Below are 10000 nucleotides of genomic sequence, written 5' to 3' on the forward strand. Positions count from 1 at the left end.
TATCTGTTATCTGATAAGAAAGGGGTTGTCTGATAACAGAGGGGTTATGATCTGATGTTATCTGATAAGAGAGGGGGTAGACCTACATGTACTCCGTTAGGTAAGTAGGTACGTTCCTACAAGTACCTTATTTATTCTGTTGCCTAAGATTAGGAAGTTTCATTATGCCAACAGTTTTAGGTAGGTATGTACATAAATGGAACTGCTATTTGATAAGTAGGTAAGTGCATGATGTGCTGGGTATACTGTATCTGTTATCTGATAAGAAAGGGGTTGTCTGATAACAGAGGGGTTATGATCTGATGTTATCTGATAAGAGAGGGGGTAGACCTACATGTACTCCGTTAGGTAAGTAGGAACGTACCTATAGGTATAGTACCTTCTTTATTCTGTTGCCTAAGATTAGGAAGTCTCATTATGCCAACAGTTTTAGGTAGGTATGTACATAAATGGAACTGCTATTTGATAAGTAGGTAAGTACATGATGTGGTGGGTATACTGTATCTGTTATCTGATAAGAAAGGGGTTACCTATCTGATGAATTGTCTGATATTAGAATCAAATGTTATCTGATAAGAAAGGGGTAGACCTAAGTACATGTAGGTAGGTACATGAAACTTTTCATTTCAGTTTTTTTTTCCTTGTACCTACTAGTGGACATTTATTTCACCTTGCAGTTGTCCATTGGCCATTATTTGTCAGTAACCTGCATACGTATTACCTACCTACCTAACATCAGATTTCTTTTCAATCTCAGATCTCATCCTTGGTCAGGACGTTTGAATTCCTGAGCCGCGTCACTTGTACTAAGTAGTATATGTATCACCTCTTTTTTTAGATATAGGATTATAGGATATAGAGGTACCTACATAAGATGTGTAGATACTTTTATTTCTGTTTTGATACACATGTTTATTACGTAGGTTCAGCCATTTAGGCAAAGTCTCAATTTCGGCAAAAGAATGAGTGAGGTCTACAATTCACAGAACCACTAGTTATGTCAATGTAATATTTTTTGTACTTGGGTCAAATCTTGTAGCTAACCTTTCAAACTCTTTTATCAACTTGGCATAGCTATCTACAAAGGGTCTTGGAGGGATATCTAATTGTTCCTTGAATTTTTTTACTTTTACTGTTCAGCAAAACCACCTTTTTTTCCTTTTAATTTCTTCATTGATTATTTTGTAAGATTAGATTTTGAAATATCAATCTGATTAATCTTCTCTGTTTTCTAGGGATTTCACTGAGTTCCAGTATTCACAGAACTTTGACATGAAGACATTGTATGCTCTAACTCAGGAGATTCTGGTGCTTGAAATATTTTTCCGAATAATTGTGGTTCTATATGAGGTAAGAAGACTTTAGTAAAATTATTTGATAGGCAACCAAGTATTTTTTGTTGGTGTGAATGACTTTGATGGAAATGTTAAAGCTTATATAGGAACAAAAGGAAGATATCTTTTTTTTTTGAAGTCCGAAGCAACATTGACTTTGGTTGATATCTGGATGAGTGACTGTCCAATTTTCACCTTTTAATTTCTTCATTGATTATTTTGTAAGATTAGATTTTGAAATATCAATCTGATTAATCTTCTTTGTTTTCTAGGGATTTCACTGAGTTCCAGTATTCACAGAACTTTGACATGAAGACATTGTATGCTCTAACTCAGGAGATTCTGGTGCTTGAAATATTTTTCCGAATAATTGTGGTTCTATATGAGGTAAGAAGACTTTAGTAAAATTATTTGATAGGCAACCTATTTTTTTTTTTGTTGGTGTGAATGACATTGATGGAAATGTTAAAGCTTATATAGGAACAAAAGGAAGATATCTTTTTTTTTGAAGTCCGAAGCAACATTGACTTTGGTTGATATCTGGATGAGTGACTGTCCAATTTTCACCAAATTGTTACAGTCGAGTATTGATGGAAATGTTAAAGCTTATATAAGAACAAAAGGAAGATATCTTTTTTTTTTGAAGTCCGAAGCAACATTGACTTTGGTTGATATCTGGATGAGTGACTGTCCAATTTTCACCAAATTGTTACAGTCGAGTCCTTGGACCATATCGGGATAGCATACCAAATTTCATCTCTCTGTGACAAACCGTTCTTGAGATATTTTGTTCACAACTTTCTGCTTTTTCCCATTTAAACCTGTAGTACCTACGTAACGTACGTATAGACCATGGGCTAAAAACCACTTTTTTGACATCAGGGGATCCCAAAACGGATATTTCGAACCATTTCCCGATTTTGAAAATTTGGACCGATTGCAATACTTTCATTACTAACTGAAATTGCTTTTTTCAGTACTGGTTACTGGAAAAGATAAACGAAAACGAAACTTACGAAACAGCATAAACTGATAAGAACCAAAAGCTCCTTGATAAGAACAGATTGAAAAAAAAAAGTAAACAGATAACACAGAGGTATGTTAATTCGAACACAGAGGACGATCTTACGCTGTTGCCGGACCCCCGAGTATGGGAGAAGATTTGGCAACACTGTAGTGTTGAACTTGTGGCGGCTCGGTGACTGGTGTGACTCGTCATTTGAAACTTTTCGGTGTTATCTATCATTTTTTTTTTTTTTATTTCACCTACCTACCTATTTAAAATTTGAAACCAAATGAATTTTACATTTTACCCATCAATAAATTCTCCATCTCCATCACTTGGTGTTTTTCTTCTTTGAGTTGTTACTCTAGTTTTATTTGAACCATCCTTTTTATCACTTTCATTATCCACCTTTTAAGAACAAGAATAAATTAATATAACAGCTCTAAAAATGACAATTTAAAATCATTCCTTTTTAGTTTTTAGAAAAACACATTCCCTTATCACCTAATGAGTCTTGTAAGTTGGTTGCTGAATAAGGTGAAGTTATTGTTCCTATGTATCATCAATGCTGTGAGGAGATCATTTTGCTGTTTCCAAAGACGGAAAGTTGTTAGTGAGCCCATAGTGCTCACAGATGTAGTCAGTACATCAAGCTATCCTAGAGTAAGTATTTTTTGGTACCTATCATGTACATATTATAATTTACAGATATGTACTTAATTTACCTTTTTAGTCCAAGAACAACAAGTATACGTACCCCAGTTGACAATTGGATCAATATGTACCTAAACATCATTCTCAGTTATAAATATTATCTGGCAATAGTCAGGGACAACAATAGGTGCTGGCTGTGGCTGCTAAGAGGTGCACAGTCCCAGTGAAAAGACATGGGTGTGAGGAGAAAATGAAAGGAGAGGGAGAAATCAGACTTTACGAGGAGAAAGAGAGGAAGAGAATTAGGAGCCAAAAAGGGAGGAGGAGAAGAGAGAATTAGAAAATGAAAGGCAGAGAAGAAATCAGCAGAATTATCAGGAGAAAAGGAGGGACGAAGAAACAGAATTAGGAGGGGAAGGAAAATACTGAAAAAGGGAAGAGAGTTCCGCCTGTATTTACCAACATTTGGCGAACTTTTGTGTTTCCTATCGGATATTGGCTCTCTTCCCCTTCCCTCTTTCTCCCTCCTCTCTCCTCCCTCTTCAACCTCTCCTCTCTTTCTATCTATTCTGTCTCTCCTCCTTCCTACTTCAGTCTATCCCCCTCTCTCTTCCTTTCTCTCTCCTTCCCCCTCTCTCCGAAATGTCCTCTATTGGATTTAAAATTTCCAACTAGTCTGAATGGGGAAAATTCATTAGAAATCTTCCAGCTTCCAATGACTGGGTTGGCGGAAATGACTGGTTCGTTTTACATGGGTGTTTTTTTTTCAATGGAATCAAAATTGGCATGAACGAATGTTAGCTAATGCCCATTTGCTTTTTTTCCAGCCTAAAGATGATGCAAATTGGAATGTGGACTGGGATGTTGATGGAAATAGAAAGCCAAGTACAATACAAGAACACATTGAGTACTATAGGGAAACCAAGCAGAAAGCTGCACACCCTGAAGTGGATAAGACTGAAGATGAAAACCTCAACTTTTTCCAGGTGAGATCATTCAGATGAATTGAAGGTTTTTAGTTTTATGATATAAGAAAGGTCAAACCCTATTTTTTAATGTAAGATAGCTTTTCTTATACAGAATCCTGTTAAAAATCAGTAATTAAAAAGCTGATACATATACATTTTGATTTTCATCTTTAGGTTCTTATAAAATAAACATTGGTAATTATGCAGAACTTGTGTCCATGGAAAAGAAAAGCTCCTTTTTGTATTTAAATTAACCCAATAATAACTATAATCACTGCTCTAATTGTGAAAACTCCTTCTCGTGTTTAACCTAACCCTATAATAACACTGGTCACTGCTTGTTTGTGCCAGTTCCTTTGGTAGCAATATTCCACAGATGTGACTTCTGCACAAGTACCTAAACATCTTTAGGTTCTTCTAAAATAAAACCTCATGATATCTATCTTATCTGATTGTTAAGGACATGGCACCAAAGATTGTACCCCAGAAGAAAGTTGTTTTGCAAACTAAAAGTAAAACATCAAATGAAATATCCTCCCGGTTGAAATTGTCAGAGCAGTCATTTATGCCAGTGGTAAGTTGCTACATTTGTCAGTAGGGGTCTATTAGAGTAGGTAGGTATCAGACTTCAATGCCCTAATGTCTGAGGTCTCATATGGAGTGTGTAATTTTATGATCACTTATTTTGTGTAAGAGTGTATTTTTTTTAGGGAGAGAGAAGGAGAAAAAAAAGAAAGAGAAAAATAGAATGGAATGGACCCTTGTTATGAATAATCCCATAACACTTAATAATAATAATAAAAAAAAAATGGTTTTAGTTTCATAAACTTTTGCCTGTTTTAAACACACATGCTCTACTACTCCCCCTCCCCCCTAGATTCAACCAGAACTGACAGAATGGGATGACTCAGACCTAATGACATCATGGGAAGAAACTGCAGACTGTGACACGGGCCAGGCTATCCGGGACAAGAGGAAAGCTGACCGAGAGAAGCGACTGGTGGAACAGATGAGAAAGAAACAGGAACGGGAGATGATGAAATCCAGTCGGACACCATTAGCAACCAAACTGAGCTGATAAAATGGAGATTATCGTGGGCAAAATCTGAATGTGATGAGTCAGTATTCTGTGAGATAAATGGATTTAACACAGTTGGATCTACAGTTGGTAAGAAAAAATAAATGGATTACTTAGTTGATAGTTGGATCAATTTGTAGGGATGGTAAATCCTATTTTTGAAACAGACTCAGAAACACACATTTCGAACTTTCTATGCATAGCTAAATTGGCTATACCATCTGTCAATTTAGCTTTATTTTTCAGCATATAGAGTACAGACTTATGGCATTTAATACCAGTTGCCCAATACTGTTGAAGTAATGGACTACCCTATCCAGCACCCCAGCAGTATGGATGAAGTGTAGGTGTTCAGTTCTAAAATATTATTCTGTGATTGTATTTTTGACACGAGATAACTAAGTAAATAGGTATTACTTAGCCCTCTGACTGCCAGAATTTCCGTCACTTTTTGGTGGTACAGACAACTAGATACCTATGTATACTTATAGAAGTCAAAGGGTTAATATGAGCATTTATTTTCTTAATAGATATTATTTTTCTTTAAAGACCCTCCATATGTTTTATGTATAAGTACAGAAATTGTTTTAAATAAGTAATCAATGTAGATAATTATCTAAACTTTTTTCCGTCTCTTCTTTTTGTCTCACTTTGTGGTGTTTTTTGTGCAATTTGTTTTCAATTTTACGATTTTATTTTACCTCTCTTATTTATTGATTTTGAAATAAATAATATAATAATTATATATTTTCAACTGAGCGGAAGGGACAAGTTTGTATTTAATGTTTTTACTCTAATAATGTCACTACTACTCGATTGAGGTTCAAGCAGAGGTCAGAAAAAAACTTTGTCTCTGCCGAGAATCGAACCCGGGACCTGCAAGCTTTGTGTGATACCCACTCGGCCACGGAGGTTGCATACAAAATGAAGTATGTATTATTTTCAAGATCGATTCTCGAAATCTAGTGTTGAAAATATAATAATGGATATGGGTTACATAAATCACCCAGTATAGTCTACCACCTGTAAATTATTTAATAATTTATAATCGATACGTAGGTAAATTAGATACTACCTAGATAAATGCATTAGATACCTAGATAGGTGATAGACTATCCCTAGCTCACAGTTCCGGTGTCACGGGTCAGGAAAATATGTTATGTAGGGTCCACTCGTCCCACCTACTCGTATGGTGTAGGTACATAGTAGGGATAGTACATTTTACTAGAAGATATTACACCCATATAATAAGCACTGGATACCTATGTGAATTACATTTACCTGCCCATTGTAGGTATGCGCAGTTATTGTCTGTGTAGGTAGGTACCTACGTTATTTGATTTTTTTCAACTATTTGTTCAGACTTTATTTCAATATTTTTCCTATTTACATTATTGTAGGTACTTCTCTCTACATATGTATCTGAACATATATTGGTATGTGTATGTAGGTATGTACGTATATTGATAGGTACCCATTTTATTTACTTTTGAAGCTTTGCAGAATTTCATTTACACTATGCAGACTGCAGAGGTGTGTGGATTTTTATCTGAAATTCAACATTTCACGATATTTCCATTCCTGTCTCTGTCTCCTATTTCTCTCTCCCTCCCTCACTCGTCCAGAAATTGTTTTAAATAAGTAATCAATGTAGATAATTATCTAAACTTTTTTCCGTCTCTTCTTTTCGTCTCACTTTGTGGTGTTTTTTGTGCAATTTGTTTTCAATTTTACGATTTTATTTTACCTCTCTTATTTATTGATTTTGAAATAAATAATATAATAATTATATATTTTCAACTGAGCGGAAGGGACAAGTTTGTATTTAATGTTTTTACTCTAATAATGTCACTACTACTCGATTGAGGTTCAAGCAGAGGTCAGAAAAAAACTTTGTCTCTGCCGAGAATCGAACCCGGGACCTGCAAGCTTTTTGTGATACCCACTCGGGCACGGAGGTTGCATACAAAATGAAGTAGGTATGTATTATTTTCAAGATCGATTCTCGAAATCTAGTGTTGAAAATATAATTATGGATATGGGTTACATAAATCACCCAGTATAGTCTACCACCTGTAAATTATTTAATAATTTATACCTAATCGATACGTAGGTAAATTAGATATACTACCTAGATAAATGCATTAGATACCTAGATAGGTGATAGACTATCCCTAGCTCACAGTTCCGGTGTCACGGGCCAGGAAAATATGTTATATAGGTAGGGTCCACTTGTCCCACATACCTACTCGTATGGTGTAGGTACATAGTAGGGATAGTACATTTTACTAGAAGATATTACACCCATACAATATGCACTGGATATGTGAATTACATTTACCTGCCCATTGTAGGTATGCGCAGTTATTGTCTGTGTAGGTAGGTACCTACGTTGTTTGATTTTTTTTTTTTTTTAAACTATTTGTTCGGACTTTATTCCAATATTTTTCCTATTTACATTATTATAGGTACTTGTATCTACCTATGTGTTTGTAGCTGTACGTATGGGTAGGTATGTGTATGTAGGTACATATTGATAGGTACCCATTTTATTTATTTTTGAAGCTTTGCAGAATTTTATTTACAATTTACACTACCAATGCAGAGATGTGTGGATTTTTATCTGAAATTCAACATTTCACGATATTTCCATTCCTGTCTCTGTCTCCTATTTCTCTCTCCCTCCCTCACTCGTCTCTCCTCTTTCTTCATCTCCTTTCTTTGTCTCTTTTTCCTGTTTCTCTCTCCCTTTTCCTCCCTCTTCCCCTCTCTCCCTCCACTTCTCTCTCCCCATTTTTCTCTCCCTTTCACTCCCTCCTCCTCTCCCTCCACTCCTCTCTCCCCGTTTCTCTCTCCCTTTTCCTCCCTCTTCCCCTCTCTCCCTCCACTTCTCTCTCCCCGTTTTTCTCTCCCTTTCACTCCCTCTTCCTCTCTCTCCCTCCACTCCTCTCTCCCCGTTTCTCTCTCCCTTTTCCTCCCTCTTCCCCTCTTTTCCTCTCCCTCCACTCCTCTCTCCCCGTTTCTCTCTCCCTTTTCCTCCCTCTTCCTCTCTCTCCCTCCACTCCTCTCTCCCCGTTTGTCTACCCCTGTTTTTATCCAATATGTCCCTCTCTCTTCTCTGGTTTACAAAATTCTCTCTGCCGTATTTCGACATCCATTGCGTTTCCTGATGGATAAATAATATTAATATCCGCCGATAATGTTATCAATGTTGAGCACATTGATGAGGAGAAAAAGAAGGGGAAAGAAAAGGAAGAGAAGATGCCGAAAGAGGAGGAAAACAGGAAGCGAAGGAGGACAAAAGGGGAGAGGAGAAGGAGAGGGAGAAATCAGTAGACTTACGAGGAGTAATAGAGGAGAAAATGAAAGGAGGGAGAAATCAGTAGACTTACGAGGAGTAATAGAGGAGAAAATGAAAGGAGAGGGAGACATCAGACTTTATGAGGAGTAAGAGAGGAAGAGAAGATGCCGAAAGAAGAGGAAAACAGGGTGCGAAGGAGGACAAAAGGGGGGGGTGAGAGAAAGGAGAGGAGAAAAGACACGAGAAGAGGGAGAAAACGGGGGGAGAAGAGAGAAGGAGAGGGAGAAATCAGTAGACTTACGAGGAGTAAGAGAGGAAGAGAAGAGAGGAGAAAATGAAAGGAGAGGGAGAAATCAGACTTTATGAGGAGTAAGAAAGAAAGAAAAGAAGGAGGAGAAAATGAAAGGAGAGGGAGAAATCAGACTTTACGAGGAGAAAGAGAGGAAGAGAATTAGGAGGCAAAAAAAGGGAGGAGGAGAAGAGAGAATTAGAAAATGAAAGGAAGAGAAGAAGTCAGGAGACTTATCAGGAGAAAAGGAGGGACGAAGAAACAGGATTAAGAGGGGAAGGAAAATACTGAAGAAGATGAGAAAGGGGAGAGAGTTCCGCCTGTATTTACCAACATTTGGCGAACTTTCGTGTTTCCTATCGGATATTGGCTCTCTTCCCCTTCCCTCTTTCTCCCTCCTCTCTCCTCCCTCTTCAACCTCTCCTCTCCTATCCTCTCTTTCTATGTATTCTGTCTCTCCTCCTTTCTACTTCAATCTATTCTCCTTTCTCTGTCCTTCCCCCTCTCTCCGAAATGTCCCCTATTGGATTTGAAATTTCCAACTAGTCTGAATGGGGAAAATTCATTAGAAATCTTCCAGCTTCCAATGACTGGGTTGGCGGAAATGACTGGTTCGTTTTTAAGTGGGGGGAGAGAGGAGAAGGGGGGTTTATGGGTTTTTATAATATAAGATTTTTTCCACCAATATTTGGTGGGGAGATGAGTTTCCTGTTTGATTTGAGACGGAATTCCTGGACTGAGTGTGAAAAATTAATTTTGAAAATAGGGTGATGGTCACTTCCCTCTATAAAGTACCTATGTTACAAATGTGGCGTCCAAAACGGAGTTTCGACACTCGACCATAGCCTAATACCGCCCCCCTAGTACCTACCTACCGACCGACCCAAGAGAAAATAAACAAACCTGCCAACACCATTCGGCGAAAGCTAAAGCCGGGGTGATGGTCACTTCCCTCTATAAAGTATGTTACAAATGTGGCGTCCAAAACGGAGTTTCGACACTTGACCATAGCCTAGTATCGTCCCCCTAGTACGTACCTACCGACCGAACCCAAGAGAAAATAAACAAACCTGCCAACACCATTCGGCGAAAGCTAAAGCCGCTACAACAACAACAACAACAACAACAACAACAACAACAACAACAACTAGAAGCGACCTTAAAATCTTCTAGTGTGAAATCGAATCTGAGGGTTAATAACACCAAACACTTGCGTTAAAGTGTTTCTACTTCGATTTTTTTTTTTTTTTTTTTTTTTTTTTGAACACACACACACACACACACACACACACACACACACACACACACACACACACACACACACACACACACACACACACACACACACACACACACACACACACACACAC

The 10000-nt window shown here is 37.4% G+C and overlaps 1 protein-coding gene across 1 annotated transcript; it reads left to right on the forward strand.

The window, feature by feature from the left end:
- The first annotated feature begins 2546 nt into the window (after positions 1-2546).
- On the forward strand, positions 2547-5593 carry LOC103514387. Its single transcript, XM_008479259.3, has 4 exons — positions 2547-3003; positions 3822-3980; positions 4423-4536; positions 4840-5593. The coding sequence occupies exons 1-4, from the start codon at positions 2848-2850 to the stop codon at positions 5038-5040; spliced, it is 630 nt and encodes a 209-aa protein (XP_008477481.1). The 5' UTR covers positions 2547-2847; the 3' UTR covers positions 5041-5593.
- The last annotated feature ends 4407 nt before the right edge of the window (positions 5594-10000 follow it).

This window comes from Diaphorina citri, unplaced genomic scaffold, assembly GCF_000475195.1.
Source record: "Diaphorina citri unplaced genomic scaffold, Diaci psyllid genome assembly version 1.1 scaffold1130, whole genome shotgun sequence".
Lineage (NCBI taxonomy): Eukaryota > Metazoa > Arthropoda > Insecta > Hemiptera > Psyllidae > Diaphorina > Diaphorina citri.

Coding starts and splice junctions, on each gene's coding strand:
- LOC103514387 (XM_008479259.3), top strand. CDS start 2,848: ATGAGTCTTGTAAGTTGGTTGCTGAATAAGGTGAAGTTATTGTTCCTA. Junction 3,004..3,821: donor GTACATCAAGCTATCCTAGA/GTAAGTATTTTT, acceptor CTTTTTTTCCAG/CCTAAAGATGATGCAAATTG. Junction 4,537..4,839: donor AGCAGTCATTTATGCCAGTG/GTAAGTTGCTAC, acceptor CCTCCCCCCTAG/ATTCAACCAGAACTGACAGA.